General features: G+C 35.5%; 1 protein-coding gene across 2 annotated transcripts; it reads right to left on the reverse strand.

The window, feature by feature from the left end:
* Nucleotides 1-9,601: 9,601 nt before the first annotated feature.
* On the reverse strand, nt 9,602-13,144 carry LOC117109709. 2 transcript variants are annotated; one of them, XM_033252095.1, is made up of 2 exons: nt 12,033-13,143; nt 9,602-11,369 (listed from the first exon to the last, which is right to left on the reverse strand). In XM_033252095.1, the coding sequence occupies exons 1-2, from the start codon at nt 12,678-12,680 to the stop codon at nt 11,325-11,327; spliced, it is 693 nt and encodes a 230-aa protein (XP_033107986.1). In that variant the 5' UTR covers nt 12,681-13,143; the 3' UTR covers nt 9,602-11,324. The 2 variants fall into 2 exon arrangements, with proteins under 2 accessions (XP_033107986.1, XP_033107985.1); XM_033252094.1 differs by lacking the exon at nt 9,602-11,369 and adding an exon at nt 11,381-11,818 and having other exon boundaries at nt 12,033-13,144.
* Nucleotides 13,145-13,357: the final 213 nt, after the last annotated feature.

Consider the following 13,357-nt stretch of genomic DNA (forward strand, 5'->3'; position numbering starts at 1 on the left):
TAAATATATATATACATATATACACACACACACACACACACATATATATATATATATATATATATATATATAGGCCTATATAATTAATCCTGTGGGAAACAATGGATCTTGATTATCAGAATCTAAAAAAAAATAAATTTAAGAGCAAGAAATAGAACCGGACAACACTAGATCTTCCTCAGTGACGAGTGAATAAAGGTAGGAAAATTCAGATAGTTGAGAGGGTGCTTTCCACAACAAGGTAATAGTTAGACATGAATGGTTATAAACAACAGGCTAGAAGAAATTCGGTTACAAATTTGTACTATGAGAGTAAATAAACAAGTGGAAAAAGAGTATAATATGAAAGAGTATAAAGACTGAAAATAGTAGTAAGACGAGCCTACCTGACTGACTGGAGCTGTTATTCATGTTGTTGTATAGAGTATAATAAGCTAACCGTTTGTTTGACCCGAAATGCAAACTGAGAGACCCTCTAGCTTTGGATACAGACATTATAAACCCTCAAGGACACACCCCCTTCAGGAAGCACATTGCGAGGGCGCTATTAATTATCGCATTATTGAGATCGATCTATTGGGCAACGACATTAACGTCATTACATCACTGATCTCGATCACCGGTTAGTTTTTCCTCGAAAATACTTTGTTGCTATTATAGAACATTACAAGTGTGTGAGTACTAGTGGTTTAGTACCAGTGCCCAAAATACGAGCGGTAGGCCTATACCCACAGGTGTGCCAGGATAGTCATATTGCCTGGGGACTGTGCAAAAACGGACTATTTACTGGACTTCTGGTGGTGTGTATGGATCGCAGCTTCGATTTTTTTTTTATTACTATGGCAACTTTAGTGCCGAAACGATAGATTGCTGATTAACAAATATTGTAGATTACATTTTTAATAGTACCGCTGGCGGATCCAGGAATTCGAAATAGAGTTGCCAAGGCGGGGGTAGTGGGATTGATCACAGACCGCAGTCTAGAATCAGTGGACCTTTCGGTTTTTACAAAAACAAGTTCTCGTAATCGCGAAAGCTCCGAAGAGGGCAGTATATAGAGGCAGTAGTATATATATTGGCCTTAACGGCCGTCCACACAAAAAACAATCTATCAATCAATTAGACGAGGACCCTAACGGCCGCCCATACAAAAAAGATATATTAATCAAGATCAATCAGTCGAGATCATCGGAGCTAAAAATCCATAACGAATTGATAACCAACTATAAGGGTCTTTGTTAATTACAGGAAATGCATTATTTACATGTTCGGGCATTTTTTTTTCTCATTCAGATTTTTAATTTTTAAGTTAATATTCTTTTTAGCTCATAAACAGACGGTATTAACCACCAACCATAATATACAGATTAATTAAAATCAAAGCATTCACATCGAATCCAACCGAAATTCGGACCGCGTGTCTGATGCACTGTAAGCCAGTAAGTTGATTTACAGTTTAAATAAACTAATTCCTCCATAGTTTAAAGATGCTAGTATTACCATCAAATAAATCGTTGATATTTATGACGTTCCGAACAGATTGTTGTCTGTATGGGAACGGGAAAAAGTATTGCAAATTATCCGTCACGCGACGGCGGCGCGTTTTTGTTTTAAATTATATTGCAAGTGTACTGATACAATTGCCCCTGCAAAAATTCCATAATTTAAAGTGTGTACGTTTAAAATACACTATTAACGCATTTACATTTAAAAAGGTATTTCATAATATAAGTATGTGATATTACCCATATCGTTAAATAGAATAGTCTAACAAAACTTTCGTGAAGATCGCATGCAAAGTTGAGTAAAAATAACTAAAAATCGTAGGCCTAAATGTAATTTTATATGCAGTGTACTGCCTATTTTTTCCTCAAGTGCACAAAAGTAAAAAGAAAAAAATTAATAACTAAATAACTACTTATAAAATAATTATATAATAAGATGTAAAATTTTGTAAGGCCTAAATGAACAAACTACCGTATAAAATTTTTAAGGCAAATTCAATGAATTGGTTATCTTTATATTTGACTTGCACACGTACAGTACAATACAATGACAAATTATACAAAATGGGCTATTATACAATAAAAAGAGATAAGACCTAAATAAGAAAGTAAGCTTAAAGTGTTAAAGTCACACAATAAAAGTTGTATGTATATAAACTCACATTTGATTCAAGAAAAAAAAATCTTACATACGTCCGTTTTTAGCTCTCGTCCCCCTGACTATAAAATTTAAAGTTGCAAGGTTTGGTCTTCAATTAAATGGTTAGCTTTGTGTTAAATGATTAAAGATTGTTATTTAGTAAAAAGTGGTATCGAATTAGAGGGATCTCGGAATTAGTAGTCGCGAATTGGAGGGTGCTCTGTACACGTAACCGTTTTATGGGGCATAATGAAAATATAATGTAAGGCTACAAAGTGAAAAGTTTTTAGCAAATTGCCTTTAGTATTCAATTTCAGCGGACATAAAATCTGAAGAAGAAATGTGTTTATATTAAGTACGGTAACGTTCTAAATACGTGTTCTTAACTGTGCAACAGAAATGTCGATAGAGGGCCTACTTCCTTTAATGTAATACCGGTATGTTGTATTTATTATTATTATTATTATTATTATTATTATTATTATTATTATTATTATTATTATTATTATTATTATTATTATTATTATATTATTATTATTATTATTATTATTATTATTATTATTATTCCTCTATTTAGGATGATAATACAGATAGGGAAGTTTTGACTTTTTGTTTAAAGTTTAATTCTCAATTGATATAAATATTGACAATATATATATATATATATATATAGAAGATTAACCAGCGAGCAAACGCAAAATATGAAACGCCCACAGCCCGTGATAGGCCTTTTATCATTTGTGCCTATTAACCTTCATAAAATAAGATGGTTTATCTGATTTATTATCTACTGATTAGCTATTTTTCAACTTGCTCTGAAAAGTGGGGCTTTAACCACAAACAAAATGGTGAATAGTGAAGGATGGGAGAGTGTCTCACCAGCCCCCCATCGATCGGCGCGCAACGTTCTGTAGATATGATTTTTTATCATTGGGGTTATAATAATCTCAACATTTGTACCTGAAACATTTGTGAGGTTTATAGTAGAAAACCTTCCCCTTTTATCTTTCCCATCCAATTCCCGTTTATCTTTTCTCTTTCCCATCCAATTCCCGTTTATCATACATTTATCGACATAAATTATTATTTATTTCATTTAAATGATGAGAGTCGGGTCGGACGAGGAATCGCAAGACGTATCACTAACACAAAGACTCAGTTTAAAGTACTTTTTAACATATCGTCGGTAATTGGTGGTAATACACCATACGATTGGAACGACGCATGTATGGAGAATTAGCCCGACCGCAGGAGCTTCTATAAACACACCCAACTTCAAAAATAGGTCATAGTTATACTCATATACAATCTGACAGAATGATGTTGGAAAATACGACACAATGAACGAGATAGCTAAGATTATACTAGCATAGGCAAGTTTTCTTCGTTTGGCAATTGCTCTCTTCTCTGCCGTGGACGATTTTTTTCTCTTGATAACCCCACAAGCGGACGAACTTCGATAAAGGAGGTATACAACCATCAAGTACAATATAGTGATGATCAACAGTGGCAGAAAGTAGACCATGGTTGTAAAGTATACGACGAAAACATATGCAAATCATGTGTCGGAATTCCACTTGCGGCAGAAACAGTAATTAGGCCTAGTGTAGCACTCCACTTTGCTTTCCCAAATCATTATTGGCACGCCGTTTACGATAGACAATAAAATAATGATCAACAGTATTATAAATCGATGTTTGATGACTGGTGTTACCGTCAATGTACGGTTTCGTGTAGCAGAGAACACATGGCAACATAGGGCAACAATGCAGTAGATTAACACACTGTGTAGAATGTACTCCATTGAACTTCGAATTTTACATGGTATTGTACTGATGTTATACGGAGACCAAAAAGGAAGAAATAGAAATTCGTAGCCTAAGAAGACGATGTTAGCTACTGCGAATAACATGGGATAAAAATAAACATATGGTCTTATCCTTACGGCCCTGTGTGACTTTATGCTGGATGGTCTAGAGTGTTTATTGGTAACAACAACAAATGATGATGCACATATCACGATTAGGTTGAGTAAAATACCGATGACAACGAATGTTGTCGTTGCGGGTTTCAAATATCCAGGGGGAATTGGTAAATCATAATCTGAAAAAACAAAGCATGATAGGCTTATATAAATAAACATAGTTTAGTACTTCACGTATCACAGTAATTTCTTACGTAACACGATCAAACGCATCTTGTATATATACAAACATACATACTTACATACATATACACATAAATATATATACATATATAAATATACATAGATATATATATATACATACATATATATATACATATATATATATATACATATATATATATACATAGGTGCTTTACACAACAAGGTAATAGTTAGACATGAACGGTTATAAACAACAGGCTAGAAGAAATTCGGTTACAAATTTGTACTATGAGAGTAAATAAACAATGTGGAAAAAGAGTGAATATATGAAAGAGTATAACGACTGAAAATAGTAGTAAGACGAGCCTACCTGGCTGACTGGAGCTGTTATTCATAACGTATGTTGTTGTATAGAGTATAATAAGCTAACCGTTTGTTTGACCAATAAAATGCAAACTGAGAGACCCTCTAGCTTTGGATACAGACATTATAAACCCTCAAGGACACGCCCCCTTCAGGAAGCACATTGCGAGGGCGCTATTAATTATCGTATTATTGAGATCGATCTACTGGGCAACGACATTAACGTCATTACATCACTGATCTCGATCACCGGTTAGTTTTTCCTCGAAAATACTTTGTTGCTATTATAGAACATTACAAGTGTATGAGTACTAGTGGTTTAGTACCAGTGCCCAAAATACGAACGGTAAGCCTATACCCACAGGTGTGGATAGTCATATTGCCTGGGGACTGTGCAAAAACGGACTATTTACTGGACTTCCGGTGGTGTGTATGGATCGCAGCTTCGATTTTTTTTATTACTATGGTAACTTTAGTGCCGAAACGATAGATTGCTGATTAACAAATTTTGTAGATTACATTTTTAATAGTACCGCTGGCGGATCCAGGAATTCGAAATAGAGTTGCCAAGGCGGGGGGAGTGGGATTGATCACAGACCGCAGTCTAGAATCAGTGAACCTTTCGGTTTTTACAAAAACAAGTTCTCGTAATCGCGAAAGCTCCGAAGAGGGCAGTATATAGAGGCAGTAGTATATATTGGCCTTAACGGCCGCCCACACAAAAAAAAAGATCTATCAATCAATCAGACGAGGACCCTAAAGGCCGCCCATACAAAAAAGATATATTAATCAAGATCAATCAGCCGAGCTCATTCGGAGCTAAAAATCCATAACGAATTGATAACCATCTATAAGGGTCTTTGTTAATTACAGGAAATGCATTATTTACATGTTCGGGCATTTTTTTTTTCTCATTCAGATTTTTAATTTTTAAGTTAATATTCTTTTTAGCTCATAAACAGACGGTATTAACCACCAACCATTGAACCGAAATTCAGACCGCGTTTCTGATGCACTGTAAGCCAGTAAGTTGATTTACAGTTTAAATAAACTAATTCCTCCATGGTTTAAAAATACTGGTATTACCATCAAATAAATCGTTGATTTTTATGACAAGTTCCGAACAAATTGTTGTCTGTACGGGAACGGGAAAAAGTTGCAAATTGTCCTTCACGTACGGCGCGTTTTTGTTTTAAATTATATTGCAAGTGTACTGATACAATTGCCCCTGCAAAAATTCCCTAATTTAAAGTGAGTACATCATGACGATACGTTGAAATTGTTTTACATAAATTTGCATTTTTCCAATTTGGTTTGTCGTCAACGCAATATACCTAGGAATAAATTTCGGGTTGTTTCCCCCTTATTACTGGTCTCAGGCAAAGCGTGCAAAGACTTAAGCAACTCTCACACTATCACGATACGACCGACACCGACCAGTGTGAAAGCTGCTATGAGCAACTTGCTCGTGTAGAAGTGAGAGTCGTCGATGGTCGCGGAGTTTTTAACATATTGAAAAAAATATAGTGGTCGGTACTGGTCGCCAGGTCCTGCTTCTGGTCAGATACGACCGTAGGTCGGTACGGTTGCATTGTAAGGTCGCGATAATGTGAGACAGGCTTTACACAATTGTCGTACGACGGCCACAAGACCGTCAAATCCATCTCCGCTGTCTGTGAGCGTTTGACGACGCCGGCCGCCGCTGTTGGTGGTAGGGCGAAAAGTCCCGTCGCGCACGCCCATCACCTCGTCGTGTTGTTATCTTTAATGAAATCACAGTGTCGGCCGAGGTCTTCAGTGCAGTGTGCCCAGTTTTATTTAGGCCCGTATCCATGGGGTATTGAGTTTGCATAGTACTAAGAAGAGATTGAGATAATGTGAACACCCAACTTTGTTGAATTGAATTTTATAAAATTGTGGTTCATAAATTATTATCCAAATCAATCATTTTCAGTTTTTAAAAAGACTCCCTCCCCCACCCCTGGGCTTCAAGGGAGCAAAGTACCCGAGTCTCTACAAACGGTGTGTGTTTCTGGTGGTGGGGGGGGGGGGAAGGGAGATGGACAGTTCTAAATATTAATGGGAAACTCTAAATATTAATGGGAATATTAACTAGTCTTATCACAGCGTGGGGGTCTGAAATTGATTGAAGACTAAAATAATCTCACCAAAGCTGTCCAACCGACACGTCCCCTTGACCCCGCTGTGTATTCTATACAAACCCACGCATCTCCTTCCCCCATGACAACTGGATAAGACACTGCAGATAACAATTCAGTTTTAAAAACATCTAATAATGCATTGATATTTTATGTGAATATGACTAACTTGCAAACATTATTAATGATAAGGCGTAATAGTAGAGTTTGAAGATCCATTGACATCATAATGAAAAATGAACAACAATATCAATGGCGGGAGTTTTTCCTCTTTGTTTTGGCCTTTGTTCATTGTTAATCTGTTTCGCTGTGCTTGGGGTTTATGTCCTTTCTTGTGATTGATGTTTAGAATTTGTATTGCCTTTTGTCATTGCTGACCTGTTTGCTGTGCTGGGGGGGGGGGGTGTTTCATTATTGAATTGTAATGTTGACTTTTTGTCAAAGCGCTATGTGAATAGCGCTTAATAAATGAATTAAAAAATAAAATAAAAAATTCAATCGGGCCGAGTCAGCCCGGGACCCCATAATTTTTTTAATTAAAAAAATGGAGAAAAAAACGGAAACTATTAATAAAATTTAGGTCTGGGAGTGCCATGTCCGGCCATCTAGAGGTGATAATCATCATCATCATTATTATTGCTATTATAATTATTATTATTTTTATTATTATTATTATTATTATTATTATTATTATTATAAATATTATTATTATTATTATTTTCATTATTATTATTATTATTATTTTTATAATTATTAATATTATTATTATTATTTTCATTATTATTATTATTTATTATTATTATTATTATTATATTATTATTATTATTATTATTATTATTTTCATTATTATTATTATTTATTATTATTATTATATTATTATTATTATTATTATTATTATTATTATTATTATTATAGGCCACTGGGGCGGGTCCAGATATTTGCAGGAGTTGGTGCCAAAAGAAGGGAACTCCTGTTTAAATAGCATAAGTTTAAATGACTTGGAGAACCGTCTTCTGTCTTCTTGTAACCCTCTTATCTTTTGATAGCCTTAAAAGCCAACAATAATTTTAGCCTGAAAATTATTCTCATAAATGACCCCCAATCCCTAAAGAAGAAAAAAAGTGCTGACTATTTAACCAACATATGTACACTTTTTTTGCCAGCTATAAAGCACTGTAACATGTTAATGGTGATGGGGAGGGGGTCCGGATGTCGACGAACATCACCCCCTGGATCCCCCAAGGAGTATTTTTAAAATAATCATTCTGTGAAGCTCAGTCGGCCAAATGCTGCAAGTATTGCCATATATAACAGAATATTCTAAAACATAACACTGAACACTGCTACGTCTTAAACTATAATTTTAGAAAGACCTTTGCAAGTGAAATTCAAATTACGTTTCAAATAAAGAACATGAACCAATAATAATTTTGTTTATAATGTTAGAGCAGGTAAGAGGCCTACTGGTAAAGAATATGGAAAAAATTGTTTATACATGTTGTGATGGATAAACACACATTCCTATTCGTCACGTATTGACTTATTTTAGTGATAAACATGGTTACTTTATAATAATTATATTTTATTCCATTATATAACGTTTGTATCAGCTCCACTTAATGAAGTGGTACATTCAACTTCACTTCAACTGCTTCTTCACTGTACTAACGTAATTTGAATAATGAATTCTCACATGTGTGGCTTTTGTAGCGTGGCTCGTCCAATATTTTGTAGATTCGTGTTACTGTAAAATTATTTTCTGGGGTTGTGGGGAACTAAGTTGTCCGACAGGGGGATTTGAGCTCGTAGGCTCGAGCTGGGGGAAGAGGTTGAGAGGTGGGTTCCCCTCCCCAAATGAGATATTTTTAAGAATATCAACCTCTAGATGGCCGGATTGGCACTCTCAGATTGTGACAGACATGTGTTGGCTTGGTGTGGGCCTATTTTTATAATGTTTTAATAATGGTCTGACTGCCCGACGAGCTCTGTCCGGTTGGGGGCTTGACCTGCCCGGTGGGGACTTAAGCCCCCCCTGTCCCCTCCAGCCGCTGGCGTTGCCACTGGTCTGGACGGTAAGTCGTCACTCAGTCTGTCCTCAGTCAAATTATTATATGATTACCGCTTTCTTAGATCCAATCATGGGCTAATTTTCTACAAACGCAGCCTACCAGCAAATAAAAAAAAACATTATAAACGAATGTTACTAAATGTTACGATTGTAAACATCGAATATTGGAGACACAATTGAACTACTGTACATCCATAAAGTAGCAAACAACTTATAAACTTTAAGACAATCACGACACACTTTATAGAATGCTCATCGCAGAAGTAAACCCGAGTATTTTTATTTGGCTTAGCCATTGCATGGCCCTGAAACATGTTCCGACAGGGTCTATAACTGTCATCGACTGTGTGGGTGTGGGTGTGTGTGTGTGTGTATGTGTGAGGTACGTATAATACAAACAGAATGACAAACCACCCTTGACTATTTTCACATAAGTTATTATGATAAACTTATCATGATAACTTTAGCATGTTAAGAGAAAACCGTTCATATAGAAACCATCATCATGATCTATTTATGCTAATGCGTGCAGTGTTGCATGAAAACTACCAGAAGCACAACCAATGAGGTTGGGATCTACCAGAAGCACAACCAATCAATCAATCAATCAAACATTTATTAGAACATACACCTTTAGATCGGTGGCACTCAAAATCATTTGGTGCGTTCAAATTAGCTAAAATTCTTAGCTACAAGTAAAAAAAAAAAAAAAAAAAAAAAAAATTACGAAACAAAACAAGGGAATCTTTAAAGTCAAAATGAAATAAACACAAGTGAGTAGTGCTGCTGATGAGACAAGTAGCTCCCCGAAAAACATGACAAGGAAATACAACCTGCCTTGCCTGTCACAAATTTCGAAGAGCCGACCTGTACCATCAACAAACTCAACAATAATGTTAAGGCAAACAAAATTAATTAGTTACAAAAAAAAGGAAATGACAGTAATACAGATACTTAATCTACGATAAAGTTTGCAAGCGCTTCAATTCAGATCTTTTTCTCCACGCTCGTTTTCCATAACTTTTACAAAATTCATCGAAGTATTTCTCTACTTCATTTGTCATGGAAAGAGCAGTGGAGCCTAGGACGTAGCTTAATTTAATATCAATATTAGCACTTAAAAATTGATCCCAAACATCGATGTTATGACTACTTAATTTATATTCAAGTTTATTTAACTCCTTTAAACGTTAGGAGAGTGGGACAAGAGAATAAGAAGTGTCTTATGTCTTCTTCATTATTTGTATTGCAAAGAGTACATAAGCCATTCTTGTCTTCAGACCATCTAGAAATTCTACTATCAAGTATTGGAGCGAAGTTTAAATTTCAATGATACACCTTCGAAATCCAATTTATCTAATAGATAATTTTCTAATTTAATTGTATCTTTAGGTAATGAATAGTCGGTGAGTGATGCCTTACTTTCAATATCCTCTCTCCAGTTTTCATTGTTTATTTTATTTACTTTTTAAAAATAATGGATTAACCCAGTAATTGTAGTTGCCCTGATTATTAGATAATTGTACTAGAAGGTCTTCAGATTCACATTTAATAAAGAGATCAGAAATACATTTTACAAATTAGAAACGGAAGTTATTTGGATCACATTGAAACTGAATTGTTGCATTTAGGAGTATTTTTGGCCAACGATACGGTTCCATACTAATTAAACGATTAAAAAATTTAACTCTTGCAGTGTCATGCATAGTTTTTATCTGTATCCATCCAAGTTCCCCATACAATGTAGATCGGGCGTATTCATAGGGGCTTTAAAGATATATCGTGCCATTTGTAATTGAAGTTTTTCTAATCTTTCAATGTCTGATTTATTTACGCTACACCAATGAGGTTCCACCAGATCACGTTAAATTCTGAATGTGAACCTAGCTAATCTGTCTACAATAGAACCCCTCATTTGGGACACCCCTCTTAAGGGAACACACCTATTAAGGGGGAATTTTTCAGCCACAAATTTAAACGAAGCAAAGTATCTTTTAACACTACCCCTATTCAGAGGACACCCTTTTAAGGGGACACTTTTTGGTCCCGAAGGCGTCCCCTTATAGGGGTTCTACTGTTTTTGTCTTAAGTAAACAAAAGACAAAGATTTAATTTGTTTCTAAATATGTTTGTGAATTTCAGACATGTTTGAAATTATATTCCATATACAAAATTATATCGTTAACTTATAGACATTAGGGAGATTTCGCAAGTTACTAAAACGATAACAAATACGAACGTCATTATCATTATCGCCATTCGTGAATGAAACATTCTTGACAATATGTTGCACGACCTGAATATGATCCTTTATTCATGCAAAAGGCACGAATCGCCTACGTTGTGACATATATGCTACTGTTGGGAAGGGTTTTCTAACAAAATTGATGACGTAACCGTATTCGTTATCGTTTTCGTAAGCTTGCGGAAACTCCCTATTACCTTGATGGTGATTATGAGATTACTCACTTTCTTCATCATCCGGGTCATAATGTACAAGCACTGACTAAAAAAAAACAATACGCCCAATAACGTCAGCAGTTATTTCAAGAATGTATAGTACCAACGTATTCTGTTGTAATCATTTTATTTCAATTCAAATCCAACGGTGAGCCGCTTTTAATAGAATGGAATACATAGAACAATGAATGTTTAGTGTTACCATGACCTTGGGTCTAGAAACACTTCAAGTGCAATGTGGGTGGGTGCTACAGGATGACTCCAAAGCTGCAGCAGCCAAAAAAAATCATAAAATGAATGGGCTACCAGCACTTTCCCTCACAGTCCTCCAATAACGCAAATGTATTATTTATATTTGTTATACAGTAGGTTCTTCTTAAGACTTCAAAAACATGCCATTCTGTGCCGACTTCAAAAACATGCCATTCTGTCGACCGTTGGTTTGATACGTTCTTTGATTCCATTCACAATTTCTGTCAGCCTGTCTCTAAATTTCTTCAGACCAAACCAATAAATAAATGGATTTGCCAATACAACGAAACATTTCATGAAAATAGCAATAACCCCTATTACAGTATTAAAAGAAGATATCGCTAATAAAACGGCGACAGTTTCAAAAATGGCTAACTAGTGTCAAGCTGGAAATTATTGATAAGAGAAAAGGCACATGAGGAAAACACATCACCGGCCAACTGTTTATCACACTGACCTGCTGCTGTCTTTTCTGTTGTCGTCTTCGTATCTGGCTTGCACATACTACAGACAACTGTATACACGAGAATGTAACTGACATGAGAAACAGGAATGTGTCGTAGGCCAAAAGAACACAGACAGCTGCGTAGTCAACAAAGAAAGCAGATGATAAACACGCAGAGAAAATCCAGACGATCACACACATCACCCTGACATCTTCCTGTGTCATCGTTGTTCTGTTATACGATAGAGGATCGTGGTATGATTTCCATGTGTCCACCGCTAGAAGAAAAAGTAAAAAAAACGAAGCAAAATGCCCAACGGTGTAAACAACAATAACGACGACCAAGTTGGAAGACACTTTCTTGACGTCTACAGTTGTTGCTTCGAAGGAGTACCCAGTCGCAATAATGAACATTGCCAATGCCATCCATGTGTCCGCAAGAGCAAGATTTATTGTTAAAATCCTCCGAGATTGTATTCTGATTTTTTTCATAGTGTGATAAACAGTCACAATCAGTAGGTTTCCAACAATAGAAATAATACAGGCGACAGAAACGATGACATCAACGAAGAACCATAGAATTCGCTTATCGTTGTCAAACTCATTAGACATTTCGTATCTGGTAGTATTATCAGTCTGTTTTATTAGACAATCAAACATACCTCTAATTGTATCTAACCACTCTTTGATAAATTTCCAAGACGTTCTTCGAACGCAAAATATTCGTTCGCATGCGGAAGTGATAGATAGTACCGTACTGCTTAGATATAGGCATAATCCAATTCAACCAACGTTCAAATCCTTTGAACTTCCGGCTAAAGGGTTTTATTTATTATCCTGGAGGATTATCACTTAAATACATATCATTATTGTAGTATTTTATTACGGCAAACGGAAGGGTTCTGTTGGTTTTTCATACAATTTAAATAAATTATATATAGATATATGGAATATATGGTAAAGTATCATTATTATCTTAAACAATAGACAGCAATAATCATTAATAAGGTAAAGTATTAGCTGAGACAACTATACACGGAGATTGGAAACGACCTGAGATTTCCTTTGTTCTTCCATCCCGACGATTCGTTGAGAGCTGCCTGCTTTTGTTGTGCAAATAAAGTCAACCGAACCATAGAGAAAATAGAACATTTTCTCTATGACCGAACACTGCTGCAGCCAAGCGAATGCACTGCATGACCTCGCAAACTAGAGAACAATAGAATCGAGTCGCGTTTGCAATCTCCGTGTAGACTTAAGGCATGACCACCAGATAATCAGTCGCATGCGATTACATAATAGGTCTAATATTATTTATATAATATATATATATATAT

The sequence above is a fragment of the Anneissia japonica genome, unplaced genomic scaffold (genome assembly GCF_011630105.1).
Source record: "Anneissia japonica isolate Jap-2015-1 unplaced genomic scaffold, ASM1163010v1 scaffold3782_len1007564_cov172, whole genome shotgun sequence".
Classification (NCBI taxonomy): domain Eukaryota; kingdom Metazoa; phylum Echinodermata; class Crinoidea; order Comatulida; family Comatulidae; genus Anneissia; species Anneissia japonica.

What these genes read in the sequence shown, in the direction of transcription:
- LOC117109709 (XM_033252094.1), bottom strand. Translation starts at nt 12,680, where the DNA reads ATGTTTGATTGTCTAATAAAACAGACTGATAATACTACCAGATACGAA. An exon ending in AACAGAAAAGACAGCAGCAG is followed by an intron (nt 11,819 to 12,032) that starts GTCAGTGTGATA and finishes TTTGGTCTGAAG; the next exon opens with AAATTTAGAGACAGGCTGAC.